Consider the following 17,109-nt stretch of genomic DNA (forward strand, 5'->3'; position numbering starts at 1 on the left):
AGGACAGGCCACCTGCAGCTTCCTTTATTCGCGCAGGAATATTGTTGACCTTGACAAGATATGGCAATTTGCCTAGTAGTTGTCTCTGAGCAGATGCTGATATGAGTATCCCCGGACGATCCCAGTTGGGGTATGCTCGGTATGCTCTTATTTTTGAAAAGCTGCTGGAACGTTGCCATATTATTACAGCACACGATCCAACATCACCAACTTGCCCAGCCCAGCCCAGCCCAGCCCAGCCCAGCCCAGCAGCGTGCCCAACCAACCAGCCCCAAGGCCGGCCCTGCCCTGTTGCAAATATATCCCCGATGCATGATCGTTTTTGCTACAGTAGCTCCCTCGGATCCGTGTTCAAGATGGGGTTTGTAACTCGTCTTGACCTTACCGAGTCTTCCATGACTTCTTCTATTCTTCTATCGCTTATGCTTACGCTTACGCTTACGCCTACGCTTACTCCGTACGTCGGGGCAAGAGACAGGCAGACAGGCTCGGGCTCGGGGGGATGGCAGAGGGGGAGAAGGGGAGAGGGGAGAGGGAGGACTGAATTGCCCTCAAAGTGCCCTCCCAAAGTCCAACTCATTCCCTCCAATTCCCGAGGCACACACTGGCTGATGCGAAGCACAGACGAGGAGGGCGTGCTCGCAAAAAACAGCCCTGTTGTTTGTTGACTTAGAGAACCACCTGCAATCTGGAGGACCTAATTTACCTATACCTACCTAGATGTAAGCCTGCCCATTGGAATGCTCTTGACTGACCATGTGACCTTTTCTTGCGCGGCGCTGCGCTGCGCTGCACGTGGGAAAAGGGGCAAGTAAGTTCTCGTAAGTCGTAGAAATAGGTATGCCGCTTTACAGGCACGTCACGTAGGTAGGTAGGTATGTTGGTAAGGACAGGTACTTCTATCGTTCCCTACCTACCTTACCTACCTAATTTGCCTAAGGTATCTAGGTAAATTATCTCGTAGGTAGGTTCCTAACTTCGTAAGGCAAATTTGCCTAGGTAGGAACACGATACGACAAGGTCTTTCCAACGCGCTAGTCCAATAAGGGGTAAGCAGGCAGACAACCAGAAGATTTTTCAAGTGGACCGCTGCCCGCCGCGCGCGCCTGCAGAACTGGCATGGTCTGCTTTTAAAGGTACCACCTACCTGCTACCTACCTTTGCCTTGAATCACCCTCCCTGTTTACAACGCCCTGGCATCCGTTTAGTTTGACCCAAAGTCTACCTCCCAGCTGCAGCGCATTAATACCTACTGCATCGTGCTGCCGCTGGCTGCTGCTGCACGTCCGTTACGAATTACGTTGCCGGTCAGCCTTGACCGAGCCTGAGCCTGAGCCTGAGCACAGCCCAGCCCTCCCTTTCCGCCCTGTCCTGCCCTGCCCTGTCTTCGAGACAGCCATTTTTGACTGACCTGGCCTAACCTGCCCTGACTTGACCTGCCGACACCTGCCACCTACCTACCTACCTACCTACCTACCTACCTATCTATATTTCTGCTCCACTCTCCATCAAGTTTACTGTATCTCGGTTCGCTTCAGCATCAAGGGAGCGACCTACCCGAGAGGGCCTCGAAAGTCCTACAGACCATTCGAGATACCAGCCTGCGCGGCGACATTGAGCGTCGACGAAATCGATTCCGATTCACTGCACTGACGCTCGCGACTAGTCGGTGTTGTTGCGTCCCATCATCTCATCACCTCAACTTCCAACTGCAAACACCTCCCTAACCCGCCGACAAACTGTCAGCATCGTCTCTCATGGCGCAGCAGAATAATAATCGCAACAGCAACAGCCCGCACCTCTCCAACAACAACTCCCATCTCCAGAACGGCTCTGCGCCGCCCTCTCCATCGATGTCGGGCTCTCAGCAACCTCAGCAAGGTGGCCAGCGACCATCTGGCTACCCAAGTCCTACGAATGGTAATTATCCATCACCTTCCCTTTCGAACGCCCAATATTATCCTCCTCCGAACCAACCTCAAGCAACCGAACCATATCGCGCCAGCTCGACCGGCAGTAACAACTCGATGTCCCTTCCCTCGATGCGCCTCATCGACCAGCAATCGCAGCAGCAGAATATGGGCTCGGGTCTTCCACCACCAGTTGCGCACATGGGCGGTCCATACTATCACAACCAAGGCCAGACCTTGCCACATCCCTCTCACCAGTACGCAAATGTCACGTCTGATCCTTCGGGCCAGATGCGATATGCTCTCCCAGTTTCTGCGGATTCGCGCGTCATGAGCGGTGGCCGACACAAGAAGGTGAGCATTTCCGTGATCTCAAAAGCCGGCGCCGCATATGCAAATGCTGACGCTCCTGTTGGACGTAAAGGAAATCAAACGCAGAACCAAGACAGGCTGCCTCACATGCCGAAAGCGTAGAATCAAGGTCAGTACAGTGCGTTTTCGTTTCGTGTTCTTCGAGCGCAACAGCTTGAAAATGATGTACGCGAGAAGAGAAGAGAAGAGGTTGGGCGCTTCGGTTCTTCGCGAAGGGTTCTCTTCGTTTACATCAAGCGAATCTACCTAAGTAGGCGAGTGAGCACATGAGGTCGCTTTACTCAAGCCAGTCTGGAGATGCATGGATGGGCGGGCCCTTGGCCGTTACCGACTCTCATTTCCCATTCCAAGTCCGTTTTCTGCTGACCTCGCTTTTCGCGCCCGACATTGTCGTTACCCTCGATCATTTGCTAACTCGCATCTCAGTGCGACGAACAACACCCAGCCTGCCGTAATTGCCAGAAGTCCAAGCGTGAGTGTCTTGGCTACGATCCTATCTTTAAGCAACAACCAGGTCCTGCTGCCATCCAGCCCGCCCCAAGCTCTGCTCCCTCTCTTGGTGGCATGGTAGCAACCTCGAACCCATACGGACAACAACCTCAGATGCTCGCAAATTACGGTGCGCCTCCTGCGAATATGTCGTCGTACGATCCCGCTCTCTCTGTCGGCGTCAGTTCACCTGGCTCTGCCCACCCACAATACGATTACACCAACGCAATTGATCCTGCTTTGGCGGATGTTGCCGCAGCACCTCCAGTCAATACGACCGCCCCGACATACCAAACCACATCTCCAGGTATGTAAAATATCCCGAGCAGATCCCAGGCAACTGGCAAGCATTTCGACGCAGTGTTGGCCGCCTCGCAAGGGCATCGCAGTGATATCGATGCGCCTGAGAGATGGGTCTTCCTCATTCAGCTCTTTCCTGTTGCATATGTCCCTGGACAAACCACTGACTTCCCTCCAGCAAAGAGACAGGTTAGCGAACTTCTTGATCAGCAACCTCAGCCTCCTCGTATTTCCCGTGACATCACCAATGATCCATCTTCAATCGAGGAAATCAAGCACCTTTACTACAGCATCTATGCCCCAGGCCTAGAGAACTTTATTGAGTCTAAGTGGTATTCCACCAAGGGCTTGAACAGACTTCTCAGCACCAAGCATCTAATGGATCAATTCGGCTGTCTTCTCTTCCACTTTGCAAAGACGTCGCAAGAGGACCCCAAGGAGATGGTATACACCGGTAGTGTTGAAAGTCGGACTGTCTGGACTCTTGCTACGATGGTGAGAGGATCTGAGGTCAACGTCGCTAAAGAATCGAAGACCGTCCCAGCCAGTGATGATGTTACTGAAGCAACCAATCGTCTGGATGTCTTTGAGACTTTGTTGACCGGGCGCGTGGCCGCAGTCAATCCTCTCACTGCACCTATCCCTGGCAGTACAGATCATCACAGACTCCGCGAGCTGGAATTCTGGCACACTCTCGGCAACTTTGTCGTCCTCCCATATGAAGATAGCAATGCGGTCAAGGACGTCGATGACACACTTTCCGCTCTCCGAAACCTTCTTGATGGTCGGGAGAACCGTGATGTCCTGTACTCCATCGCTGTTATACGCGGTCTCGGTCAACGTGTCTCTGAGTACACCGACAATGACACGCCACTCCACTTAGATGAGAGTGATAACAAAAGCAAGCTTCTGGTTGCGAAGAAGTTTGTCTCAGATGAGGCCGCCGGATCTGGAACAACCAACGTCATTCGGAGATTGTGTGATCTGGCAGCTCGTTCTTGGGCCACTCCCTCCCTACCACCACCATCGATTCATAGCACAGCTTCCCCGGAGGCGAAGTAATCTGTCCATAATCTGGCGTCACAAAGGTGTTTCTAGGCGTCGCATTGCATATGGCTCATTTCATTCTTTGTAGCATGGAAGGGAAATATGGGGGTCTATCTTCTTTTCCTTCCCGTCTGAGCTGGCAAGGCAGGTGTCCAAGAATATTGCCAATGGCCCTACCTAGAAAGATGTTTCTTCCCTTCTTTTACATCAGCATAAACATGAATGGATGGATGGACGGTTTGGCGGTGGAATCGAAATTTGCAGGAGCGCGCGTTGTTATGCAGCTAAGTCAGATGTACTCTAGATGGATGGACAGTCGACTTTCTACTCGTTCATTGGTCCACCTCGTCGTTCTCTCTTTCGTCCTCTCGCGCTTGCACTTTCCTAAATCTCCTTTTTACTTACTGCAGCAGGAAACATGGAAAAGAATCAAAATGAGTAAAAGTATGGAGTAGTTAGAGAGACGTGCCATTGCTTTCATGGTTGGCTTGTGCTGCCCAGTATGTTTTGCTGCTGCGGTACCAGAATTGGGAATTGGCATTGGGGGTGAACGGAGCTGGCGCTTGCGAAGAAGATTCATTTTCATGCTGATGCTGGATGGCTGATTTAGTTCTGCAGCAGTCTAGTCTGGCATGTCCCTCAGGTGCTGCTTCTGTATTCTAGTTTCCATCCGTCACAGGACCAAAAAAATGCGAGAATGCCATGATTTCGAAATAGTCGCCGTTTATTACACCGAGTCCATGTGCCATGTGTCTCTGAGCACATTGGTTCGTGATGATCTTGGCTTTCTTCTGAAAATTCTGTGAGAAGGATCGGAAGCGTTTGGTGCTACCTATGCGTTCAGCGTTCAGAATCGCCTAAGACTTTGCTGATTCTATGGCTGGAGACCTGCTCGCGTGTTTTCGCAGTATGATTGGCCTCTGTAGGTCTTAGGTTCGCTTGCCGGCGACAGTCATATTTCATCTTCCTCTGATAAATCCGAAAAGCGGGAGATTTTACAGGATCTTTAGATTACTTCCTCTTGATGGTCTAAATAAAACGTGTCTAAACACACCCCATGTCCGCCTCCGAGTGTTTTTTTCTCTAAGATGCTCACTTACATATCCTTCTGCTCGAACACAGGACTTATCAACTTCCCCCTCTCAATCGCACTCCTCAAATTATCCAAACACCAAACCTCCATCTTTGTTTGCGTCTCCACCGTCCACGTTCCCATATGAGGAACAAGCATTACATGAGGGTTAGCGATCAAGCCCGGATGCACCTTTGGCTCTTCCTCGTAAACATCGAGACCGCAGGACCAAACTTGTCCCTTACCCAAAGCCTTGACGAGAGCATCTTCGTCCATTACAGCCCCGCGAGCTGTGTTGACGATAACGACGCCTGGCTTCATGATTTCAAATTCTTTCGTTGAGATGATGTGGCGGGTTTGTTTCTATCTTTGTCAGTCGTCTAACCATTCCCGTAGGTAGCCTTGACTCACATTCAATGGCAGATTCAAAGACAGTACATCACTGGTCTTCAGCAGCTCTTCAAAGCTCACGTACTCCGCACCGCCACTAAGTTCTTCCGGCAATTGTGATCTGTTATAGTATTGAGTAGTCATGCCAAAGGCCGCAGCTTTCTTCATCAAATTCCGTCCAATTCCCCCCATTCCTAAAATCCCCAGCACCTTTCCTTGTGGATCGTGGCCGAGTGGTGGCGGAGTAGATCCTTTGAAGTGTCCTTCGCGGAGAGCCATCATGGCTGTTGTTGTGTTACTTATGTGTACTGTTGCTAAGAAAGGATGCGAAACTTACACGTATTGAAGCCTCTCAGAGCCCCCAAGATCAAGAATATATTCGTGTCTGCAGTGGAATCGTCTACTGCTGTAGGAACATTCGAAACCCGAACTCCCTTTGCAGTGCACGCGTGTACATCGATCTGGTCATACCCGGCACCTGCCCCCGTTAGCATAACCCATACGCAAGAGATCACACCGTATACACCTAGAGCAGATTCCTCTTACCATTGTGGCATAAAAACTTCAAGCTCTTCGGCAGTGCAGCTACAAGTTCCTGATCAAATGGCCCTGTGATGGCTACACTAAGAAATGTTCGGTATGCGGCAACTACTGAGTCGAACGTTCCGGCTTTACATTCCTCTATGAATTCGGCTCGCGATCTGGCTTTGGGTTCGATCACGTTCGCTATCGAGGCAATAGAGTCTTGCCATTGTTTGTGCGCGCTGCCAATGGCTTGATCAGTAACATTCAGAAGGCTTGGGCCGACGGTAGGGGAAAGAGAGTGGATCAAGGCTTGGGGGATCGGACCGCTTACTGGTCGATTTCTCCTAGGAGAAGAACAGTTGGCTTGGACATTCCGAAGATATCGAAAGGCGTGGACTTGGAACAGGAGTGGTAGATGTCAAGATTTGTGAAGAGTTCTTGCTTTCAAAGTGACAGACGGGACTGATACCTAGATTCCTGGTTGAGGACGTCAATGGTGGGGTTAGAAAGTGCCCCGCGTTGGAAGATGCAATAGCGACCTAGACAAGGTTTGGGAATGGAGAACCTCGGGGCATTTGATGGCGAGCAAAATATAAGGCCAGGGGCTCAAAAAATAGAAGTCTCGTAAACAGACTGCCATTTAAGACGGGAGAGTCTGTTGTTTTGTTGCTGGCAAAGGAAGTGGGAGCGGACCGGAAGTGTTTGCATGGGAGGTCCGATCTTCGTCCCGACTTCTCTGGTATACCTAGACACACCTCATCTCTCCAATAGCGAACTGTCGCCTTGATTCAGGTGCGGACAGCCACGATGATGATGGCTTCAGCAACTTCGGACCGTCAAACCCCGAGATATATTCAGCGAATGAAACTGTGGTGATGTGGTCAAGCAAACAACCCTCCATCCACAGAGCACACGTGCTATCAATAAATGGTGCAAGTTAAGGATTCTGCTTTGATGAGACCGGGCAGCTTAGCTCTTGTTGAAGCTATTGCTGACTTCTACGAAAGCGCTCCACTGTTTCCAAGCTTCACCACTCTCGATGGCCCATCTTGCTCTCCTGACCCCCTCCTTCCACCTTCCTCCGCCAGGACCTCGCTCTTTGATGACCTTCCCATCATCGCCGTGACCCATATTACTCGTATCTGCCTCACAGATACCCGATACGACAAACAACGCAGCTGTGTTCATGAGGACAAATTCCAAGATTGGGTCATCCTGTGGTAAGCGGTTCTGAAGCAAGTTCGTCAAGATGGCTGCATTTTCATGCGGCTCCTTGCCTGGAGACACGTCTCTGAGCTCATGAGGTGGCAACCCAAAGTCAGACGCTGCAATGGTGAAACTCTCAACACCAACGTTGTTGGGGGATGCATCCTTATTTGTTGATCGATCGATCAAGTTCCAGCAATACGTCCGACCGGCACAACTGATCTCATCAAGATCCTCTTCTCCACAGACAACCATAGCTTTCCTAGCACCACTCATCTTCAAAGCCTCGGCGAACACAGGACCAATGTCCCTACGGGCCACCCCGAGTAGACGAGCTTCGATGTTGCCTTCGACTGGATTTGCGAGAGGTCCAAGGAGGTTGAAGATTGTTCTCCATCCGAGTTCTTTACGAATAGGAGCAACATACTTCATTCCTGGATGGAAGACTGGGGCGAACAAAAAGGCATAGTTGGTCTTCTCATAGACCTGGGAGATCGTCCCTGGGGTCACAGCATTCAAATTTGGTGCCGTGGGAAGGGTGGAAGTGAGCAGATCCGCTGAGCCAGACTTGGAGGTGGAGGCTCTGTTACCGTGCTTGCTCAGGAGAAGTAGAGAGGAAGCCAGAATCGACGATGTAGTGGAAATATTGAATGTATGATGTGAATCGCCTCCAGTACCGACAATGTCACACTACAATCAATCAGCATATCCGTTCTGATATGACAGAGTGGAGTACAACTCACAAGACCACCATGGTAATCACCTTCAGGCCTACCACGTGCATTGACGACCTTCTCCAAAGCGACTCTATCAATCTGAGAAGCAGCCTCTCTCATAGCAGCAGCACATTTTGCGATGACATCTGGTCTCCGATCCCAGCCTGTGAAATGTAGACATGTAAGGAGAGCTCCAGTCTGAACTGGAGACAATTGGTCTGTGAAGATATGTGCAATTGCCAGAGCAATCTCGTCCGCAGTGACTTTGTTTTCACCGGGCGACGGCCACAACCTCCTTAGCAATGGGGTTATTGTAACATTCCGAGAAGCACTTAGGTCCACCCCAGAAGACATCTTCTCTGTCCTAGCCGTCAATTGAGTCCGAATAAGAGCGAGACCGTATGCAAACGACGTAGGTAGAAGACAAATGCGTTTGTGTCGTGACTCAAGAAGGTTAATAGGTGTCCAGCCCAACTTACCCGTTAGCAGGGGAGTTATAAACCCGGGCTAAACCTCTTCCGTCATATCGAGGTACAATTATTTTGAGCTCAAGCATCGTCCTTCGACACTTCCATGATCCTCCTACCCAGGTTCGTCCACCTAATTGCGATACGGCACGAACACGCACGGTGTACACTTTTACTAACATTGATGAAAAGAATGCCGCCACGAATACATCCACCCTCAAAGGCGATTGCATCCATCTTACGGTGCCAACGGCCACTCCGGCTCCAACGCCAATATGCAACAGCAGCAGCAACTACACCTGCTGCATCTCACGAGCAGATGATAAGATCAACACCTCCAGTGGCTCGATATCCTTCTACGCAACCTCCATCGTACAAGCCGCCCGAGTTTCGAAAGTCTCAACTCCTTCGTCAATATGCCTCCCTTCTTCGCTCTACGCCTCTCATGCTCCTCTTCCAGCACAACAACCTGAAATCTATGGAATGGGTCGGCATAAGGCGAGAATTATCCAAAGCTCTGCAGAAAGTGGACGATGCGAGAGTGGCCGCTGGTCATCCACCGGAGAATCTGGCTGAAGGTATCAAGATTCAGATCATTCAGACGGGCATCTTTGCTGCAGCTTTACGGGTTGTTGAGTTTTATAAGCCGGATTCGCAAACATTGCATCCTAAGACTCCTGCACCACCCCCTGTAGAGTTGACACATACTTTGTCAAAGGCAGCTCATGAAGCAGTGGCGGATACAAGGACGGCTCATGCATTGGCACCTTTACTCTCTGGGCCATTGATGCTTTTGACATTCCCCGGTGTCTCGCCGCAGCATATGAAAGCAGCACTGTCGATTTTAGCGCCTAGTGCGCCGCAATTTCCAGCTCCAACTCGAAGGGCGAATCCGGGCTGGCACGACCTTCCTGTGCAAACTGGATTGCAGAAGTTGTTACTTTTAGGGGCTAGGGTGGAGGGGAAAGTCTTCGACGTCGATGGAACGAAATGGGTAGGAAGCATCGAAGGTGGATTGGAGGGTTTGCAGGCGCAGCTGGTTTCTATGTTGCAAGGCTTTGGTGCTGGTCTTACTAATACCCTGGAGAGTGCTGGGAAGAGTCTTTACTTTACCGTAGAAGGCAGAAGGACTATGCTGGAGGATAAAGAGAAGGGTGTATCTGAGCCAGGGAAGGAAGAGACAAAGGCGGGATGATGGCTGCCTATGGCCATAGAGGCATTGTATTCTATGTGTAGATCCATATCAATCAAACAGTGTATAACTTTATGCGGAAGCTCCAATTTTACCTCATTTGAAGTTTAGCATTCATACCTACAATGCAACGGACAAGATCCCAGTCTCCGCCGATTCCTACCCAGTCGCAAACTACAATTCCAGTACTTCCATCGCCAGGTTGCCCGGCAGTAGCATTGTGCTGGCGACACAGATACTCCACGATCGATGGATTTACTTTCGCAGCAATCCGATCTGGCCAGCAATTTGCCCTCCAAAAATTTGAGGCACTGAGAAAGTTCATAAAGAACGGTTGCTTTGCTGCCTCCCCAGCGGCAGCATTTGCATGTCCGGGCAAAGCACATACTGCCTGAGCCGCTCTCGCCAATTGGTCGGTTGAGAAGCCGATCTTTTTCTGGATGTTCTCACTCTCTGCAACTTCATAGAAGTCTTGGACTCGAATCTCTCCACTGGAACAAGTCCCATCGGCGCAGTTGTCTGGCCAGCTTTCCGCATCGATTGCCCATCCTTTACCACCCTGCTCTCCTTTTAAAGACTCATCCAGAGCAAACCGCCGGATCAAAACAACTTTTTTCCGGGATTCGCCTAAAGTAGGAATACGGTTCTCGAAGAACCAACGGGTTGTATCATTTGCATAATGAGTATGGAGGATCTTGCTCAGCTGTTGATCTGTGGCCTTTCCCACCCCTTCACGCTTCAGTGATATGATGACAGTCTCGCTGGGATTGGCATCCAGAAACGAATGAACGGTATTGAGGAGGTCACGGAGGTACTTGTTACCAGTGAGGGAAATGGGGAATGCGCTATGGACGAGTACCAGTCCGTCCTTGGAAGGATCATCCGGATTTTCTGGCTGAACTCGAAGATCGAGGAATCGTACACCGTTGTTGAGTTGTTCTTTAACACCTACCGCCTGACACCGAACAGAAGGAAGAGCAGTGTGGTGTGTTGGAGAGTTATGTGTCCCTGGAATACTGAGCGCAGAGAGTGGTATCTCGTCCTTGAGCTTGCTCATCCATGATTCTAGCTTTGCGGAAGAATATAAAGCAAGATGCGAGGAGCTCGGTATGAACACCCCGGTGAACTCGAAACGAGGGTCTGGCGAGATTGGCGACAGAAGCGTAGAACGTTGTGACAGTGTTGGGGTATCGATTCTATATCGTTGCCCGTCTGCTTCCACCGTTAATCGCAAGACTTGATTGGCAATTGGTTGGATGTCGGTTGTCTTTGACTCAAATGGAGCAATAGGTATGGAGATGTCTTGGGCACTGAAACTGTCTGACTTTGCAGCAAGATCGGGCGAGGATGGACTGGTGAAGTTGTTCATCAGCCCAGTGAGGGCTCGTGTAATATTTGCAACGCCACCAGCATTGCCATTATTCCTGGTCGAGCCTCCAGCTTCGAATCGCTCCACCGCCTTCAACTCGAGAGGGGTAACGGTTAAGTTGCGGATCGTCAGTGGTGGTATGGTCATTGTAATTTATCAATTGGTCCGTGGTCAATCCCAAATCGCCCTGTGTCACGCAGCTTTGAGCTTCAAAAGCGCACGGAAGTTCCAAGTGGAGATTAAGGTTATTAAGTTGATGCATCTCGGATTTTGGGTGGGGAGAGAGAGGGAGGGGATGTTGGATTCAGGTGCCTAGGTAGGAGTACAGTACGAGCAGGTGGATGGAGTGGAAATGGGGGGTTCGGTGCTTGGCCCGATTGGCGGGGCGGGGCGGGGCGGAGCAGAGGACCCCTCTGGTGCCTTGGGTGCCTCAGGTAAGGTAGGGGAGGGTAGGGTAGGGTAGGGTAGGCTCCCGGTATACGTAATTATCCGCATACTAAAAATGCCCCGCATTCAATAATACTAACCCCCTTATTATTTACTACTTAAATTAATACACTACGATATTTAGGATTAATAAATTATAGTATTATAAGTAGTATTTTAGTAGCCGGTTCTTTTACTATTATAATTAATATACTTTTAAAGCCTTTAAGGTATCTTATTAACTTACTTATTTATAGTCTCTTAAGAGAGCTTCTCCTACTCCTCTAAGACTAATTCCTTTATAGTTTCTACGTCCTAATAGCCTATAGTTCGTAACTTATTCTTTAGGAAAAACTAGTTATTCTTAATTAGAGAGAAATTAGGAGATTTAGTATAGTTTTTATAAGTTATAAGGCTGTATTATATTTTCTATTACTTAACCTTATTATTAGTATTATTTTTACTATATCTATAGCCTGAATTACTATCTTCTTTAAGTATAAAATCGTAGCTAGTATTAATCTATAGCTTAATAATTAGCTTAAGGATCTAATTAATATATATATTATATATTATCTTTCTATTATTATTCGTAGGGACCTTATAAAAGATAATATCAGACTTGAAGTTATACTTAATTATAGCTTACTAATAGAGTTTTAAAGAAGTAATATCTTTATCTTTCTTTTTCTTATTATTCTCTTACTTCTTCCTTTTCCTCTTACTTTTATCCTTCTTCTTCTTAGGCTTCTTAATCTCTAAGATATAGTTAGGATAATACTATATCCTAGCTTTCCGGATAATATTAATACTCTCTTATAAACTAAAACTACTATAGTATTTATTAGAAAACTATACTTTACTCTAATCCTTTAGTTCTAGATACTTTACTTTTATATCTTTTACCTACTTCTTACGCTTATCTTAAAGATCTAAGTAATAATATAGCTTCTTATATACCTTATAAATATACTATCTATAAGTATTTAGCCTCTATCGAATCAGGCGATTAGAAACTCCTTCTAATCTAATATTCTCCTCTAATTGTTATTAAATTAAGGTATAACCTTCTTATTTATAATTCTCTAATATATCTTCTATTTTATTAACTTAAGAGAGTAGAATCTTAGCTTTCAGACTACGCCTTTAGTACTTATCTTATAATAGGTTATTTTAAAAGGTTCATAAGGTTTTTATACTATCTAATTACTTTAAAAGAGCTTTATATACCTAATAAGGTTTATATTTAATTAAATTGAAGATTTCAGTCTTTAAAGTACGTTTAAGAGGTAGCTTTCAAGACTCCTACTAGATAATAGCTTTTATAGATACTTTATATAAGATAAAGTATTTTTCGCTAGGCTTATACGTACTAATCGTTCGATTAATCGCTCTTATAGAGTTAGGAGTTAAAGGTCTATTAGAGAGCTTCATTTTACTTTAAAAATTAAGAGATTTAGTTAAGTAGTAGTAGAGTTATTAAATTTACAAGGTGCGTAGTATTATTAGTGAGGCATTTTTAGTGTGCGGATAATTACGTACACCGGGAGGTAGGGTAGGGTAGGCAAACTAGGTAAGCGAATAGGATGGAATGGAAGCCTGTTCCTGTTGCTGTTGCTGGCCCTGAAGCCAACGCCCGCCCGCGCATCGTGGGCTGACGACAGCATCGCTGCAGCCCAGCGCAGTGCAGTGCCGTATAGTGCCATATAGTGCATTCAGTGCAGTGCAGTGCAGTGCAGTGCTCGTTACGAATTCTGCTAGAACTCTTACCTGGTGCATGTGCATGTGCGTGTGCATGTCCATGTCCATGTCCATGTGCAATTTGCGTATGCGTATGCATGTGTCTGCCTCTGCCCCAGCGCGAGTGGACTCGCAATCGCTAACATATCATACATACGGAGTACTGTAAGTAAGTTACGAAGTTACCTTACCTTACCTACCTAATCTGCAAGCATGTAGCTCTATACCCACCTTATGCATACTCGTATGTGGCTGGTACTCGTACTCATACTCCTAGAAAATGGCACTTTAGCTTGTCTTGAGTTCGTCATGGTCATGGTCATGCCCACTCTGTCAAGGCCACCCTCCCCCATTCTGTCTTGTCGAGCGATTTCTATTTCTTATCAACTTCCTCTTCCGGCTTTGTGTGTCAGCTTCGGTCGAATGTCAGCCGCCACCACACAGCACAGCACAGCATAGCACAGCACAGCACAGCACAGCACAGCACAGCACAGCACAGCACAGCACAGCACAGCACAGCACAGCACAGCACAGCACAGCACAGCACAGCACAGCACAGCACAGCACAGCACAGCACAGCACAGCACAGCACAGCACAGCACAGCATAGCACAGCACAGCACAGCACAGCATAGCACAGCACAGCATAGCATAGCACAGCATAGCATAGCACAGCACAGCATAGCACAGCACAGCACAGCACAGCACAGCATAGCATAGCACAGCACAGCACAGCATAGCATAGCACAGCATAGCACAGCATAGCACAGCACAGCACAGCACAGCATAGCACAGCATAGCACAGCATAGCATAGTACAGCACAGCATAGCACAGCATAGCATAGCACAGCATAGCACAGCACAGCATAGCATAGCACAGCACAGCATAGCACAGCACAGCACAGCACAGCACAGCACAGCACAGCACAGCACAGCACAGCACAGCACAGCACAGCATAGTACAGTACTGTACCAGTCAAGTGATCGGCGTTGCTACATTCAGGTTCTGTAGCTAAGGTATTCACACACAGCTTTACCCTACCTGGCTATAGTACTAACTCCACGCCATATGGACCCGACCCTCGAAGGCAACCCTGATTGCACTGCTCAGACTGCGTGGTGAACGGGACAGCCGGGATATCAGGGCGACAGAGTAATTGAATGGACAGAAACCGAGGGTAGAGTAGAGAAAATGTCATCCGACGAGACTGACATGTCCTGTCGGATGTCTGTCACCTTCGGGAATAGGGACATTCAGATTCAGATTCAGATTCAGTCCCCTGTGGAGCCGCCTAGGTCAGCAGCACCACCACTTAGTGCTGCTGTTGGTCGCCAATGGCGGCATTGGGGGTCCCTTATCAAAATGGCGTGGCACAGCAATCAGTACCTGGGTACTCGGTGATGTTTTTAATGAGGGCCGGGCTGACGTAAGTAATTGGAACACTATAATTTTGTAAATAAATAACACGTACCTTTGCTATTACCTCTTAATATCTCTACTAATTCTTATTAGAATGCCTCGAAAACCGCGCCGATCGATTAGCTATTATCTAAAGCCTTTAAAGACTACTCGCGAGAAGTAACCTATTAATCGTTACTAGTAAATTATAGCTCAAACCGGAAAAAACAGCTCTACGGAAGAAGTAGCCCTTTAGGTAGGATAATATAACTCTCTTTCCGCGAGAATAATATAAAAGATATATTATAAAGCTATTAAACGTTAGGAAACTAAAAGTCTATGAAATAGTAAAGGAAGGAAGCTTTTTAGTAATATAATATACGTTATAAATAGTTAGAAGGGGAGCTATAAGAAGCTAAGTGTATTATAGAAGGAATATCTTATAGAAAAGGCTTTAAGTTCATAGGAAGAGAGAAGAAAAGATACTTACTTTTATATCTCTAAGTACTATAAATTATATAATATTTAAATCTCTACTAACCTTTTTATAAAGGTTCTTTATAAGGTAGGAGTATTAAGAAAGAAATCCGAATATAAGCTACGATTAAGTAAGGATTATAAGAAAGACTATAAAAGAGAAGCTAAAGAGCTAAAGAAGGTTTTAAAGGAAGCTCCTAAGAGTATTACTTTTATAGACGCTATATTAATCCGTCTAAATAAAGATTAACTTAACCTCTACTAGTAAAGGAAGAACAAGAGGTACTATAAAGATATAAAAGTTAGAATAAATAAGAACGATAATTATTCCTATAGTTAGTTCTTTAGAATTATCACCCTAAGAGAGCGAAATAGACTATATTAAGTCTTTATTACTAAGATCTCTAAGTAAAAGGAATAAGCTAAGGAACACTTTAAACAACTGAACCTCGAATAGAATAGCTAGCTTAATATGATATATTAGTAGTCTCTTATAGTAAGATTATAAGACAAGGAATAGTGTGGAGTATAATTTAAAGGAGCCCTACTAAGGTAAGAGGTCTATTTACGAAATCACTACTTTACTCGGAATACTATAAAAAGAGAGGTTAATTAGTACTGATTTTACTTTAGATATATCGCTCTTATAATACTTTAATAGTACCGGGAACTCTCTAGAACTTATCTATTCTTTAGAATTATAATAGATAACGCTAGTTCTTATTATTCTTACTATACAGTCTACCTTCTTACTAAGTAGAATATTATCCTTTTTTCCTAGCTCTTCTAATCTCCGGATATAAACCTAATTAAGTAGATATAGAAGTATATACGCCGGAGAATTAAAGCTCGACGTTAGAATAGTATATACTTAAGGAATAATTAAGAGATAATAGCTTATTAGAAGGAAGAGTAGTCTAAGGTGCCTTAAGAGGAAATTAATAAAGTTATATTATATATAATTAATATTTACTAAAGAGTAATCGACTCGAATAGAGATAATACTTTCTATAGCTAATATTCCATGATTTATATCTTTTAGAGCTCTCTATAGTAACATATGCCTTCTCTAGCTTCCTACTTATAATCCTCTACTGAAACTACCTTATATTTATCACTAATATAGGCTCTTAATTAGTTAAAACACTTCACTTAGCTTTAGAATATACTATTAATATTAATTAGAGCAATTCTAAGCTCTTCGTTAGTATCGGAATATCGTTTATATAGTATAATAACGTTATTAAGTTATAGAGGTAGTCTCTTATTTAGAAAGTTATTTATAATAGCTATATACGAGTTAGTATAGTATTTTTTAATTCTCTGAATAGCTTCAGTTCTTATATTCGTATCGTAAGTTATTAGATATTTTACAAGTTAGTTATAAAGGAGTTGCATTAGATTTAGGTATAGAATGTCACGAACCAGGCTTAGTCTTAGTATAAGTCACAGGTTAGTACTATAATACTGATAGTACTACTAAGTAGATAGTACTAGTCGGTGTTTAGTACTAAAGGGTTAATAGTACTATTAAGAGAATAGCACTAATAAGAGAATAGTACAAATTAGTAAGTAGTACTATACTTCACGCTTATTATTATAATAATAGTTATATTAATTATAGTAGATATAGGTCACGTGATATGCTAGCTTACTAAACGGGCTTATAGGCTTACACGTCTTATAAGACGTTTTACACGGCTTATATAGGAAGTCGGAAGTTCTATATAATAAGTAAGTAGTTTCCTAGATAGTAGAGCTTCGTGCTTAAATTAAATAGTAAGTTTATACCTAGTTTACTACTGCTTATAATATCTTAATTCCTATTAAGAATTAAGCGTCTTATTACTTTACTTTATAGCTAATACTAACTAATAAGTCTATACTTACGATACTAATCGAGTTAGAAATATTACACTTTAAGCACCTCACTTAAAGTATCGTTAGTAAGATATAATAGCCCCTAAGGAAGGATCTGTTATAAGAGAAAACTCCTAGACTAGTAAGAAGAAA

At 45.6% G+C, this 17,109-nt stretch overlaps 5 protein-coding genes across 5 annotated transcripts; 2 read left to right on the forward strand and 3 right to left on the reverse strand.

Moving 5' to 3' along the window:
• The first annotated feature begins 1,449 nt into the window (after positions 1-1,449).
• ONS95_005019 (uncharacterized protein) lies at positions 1,450-4,902 on the forward strand. Its single transcript, XM_058498410.1, has 3 exons — positions 1,450-2,632; positions 2,709-3,078; positions 3,250-4,902. The coding sequence occupies exons 1-3, from the start codon at positions 2,549-2,551 to the stop codon at positions 4,131-4,133; spliced, it is 1,338 nt and encodes a 445-aa protein (XP_058351924.1). The 5' UTR covers positions 1,450-2,548; the 3' UTR covers positions 4,134-4,902.
• Positions 4,903-5,214: 312 nt separating this feature from the next.
• On the reverse strand, positions 5,215-6,477 carry ONS95_005020 (uncharacterized protein; the record flags this gene model as incomplete). Its single annotated transcript, XM_058498411.1, has 5 exons — positions 5,215-5,553; positions 5,602-5,864; positions 5,918-6,058; positions 6,127-6,344; positions 6,437-6,477. The coding sequence occupies 5 exons, from the start codon at positions 6,475-6,477 to the stop codon at positions 5,215-5,217; spliced, it is 1,002 nt and encodes a 333-aa protein (XP_058351925.1).
• Positions 6,478-7,074: 597 nt separating this feature from the next.
• TRP4 (anthranilate phosphoribosyltransferase) lies at positions 7,075-8,381 on the reverse strand (the record flags this gene model as incomplete). The annotated part of the gene is made up of 2 exons (XM_058498412.1): positions 7,075-8,001; positions 8,055-8,381. The coding sequence occupies 2 exons, from the start codon at positions 8,379-8,381 to the stop codon at positions 7,075-7,077; spliced, it is 1,254 nt and encodes a 417-aa protein (XP_058351926.1).
• Positions 8,382-8,600: 219 nt separating this feature from the next.
• ONS95_005022 (uncharacterized protein) lies at positions 8,601-9,689 on the forward strand (the record flags this gene model as incomplete). The annotated part of the gene is made up of 2 exons (XM_058498413.1): positions 8,601-8,617; positions 8,687-9,689. The coding sequence occupies 2 exons, from the start codon at positions 8,601-8,603 to the stop codon at positions 9,687-9,689; spliced, it is 1,020 nt and encodes a 339-aa protein (XP_058351927.1).
• Positions 9,690-9,777: 88 nt separating this feature from the next.
• Positions 9,778-11,202, reverse strand: ONS95_005023 (uncharacterized protein; the record flags this gene model as incomplete). The annotated part of the gene is made up of 1 exon (XM_058498414.1): positions 9,778-11,202. One exon carries the CDS (start codon positions 11,200-11,202, stop codon positions 9,778-9,780), a length of 1,425 nt encoding a protein of 474 aa, XP_058351928.1.
• Between the last annotated feature and the right edge of the window lie 5,907 nt (positions 11,203-17,109).

Source organism: Cadophora gregata (genome assembly GCF_030347475.1).
Source record: "Cadophora gregata isolate MNR1 chromosome Unknown scaffold_15, whole genome shotgun sequence".
In the NCBI taxonomy this organism is placed as follows: domain Eukaryota; kingdom Fungi; phylum Ascomycota; class Leotiomycetes; order Helotiales; family Ploettnerulaceae; genus Cadophora; species Cadophora gregata.

What these genes read in the sequence shown, in the direction of transcription:
- ONS95_005019 (XM_058498410.1), top strand. Translation starts at nt 2,549, where the DNA reads ATGAGGTCGCTTTACTCAAGCCAGTCTGGAGATGCATGGATGGGCGGG. An exon ending in ACTCTCATTTCCCATTCCAA is followed by an intron (nt 2,633 to 2,708) that starts GTCCGTTTTCTG and finishes CTCGCATCTCAG; the next exon opens with TGCGACGAACAACACCCAGC. An exon ending in ATACCAAACCACATCTCCAG is followed by an intron (nt 3,079 to 3,249) that starts GTATGTAAAATA and finishes ACTTCCCTCCAG; the next exon opens with CAAAGAGACAGGTTAGCGAA.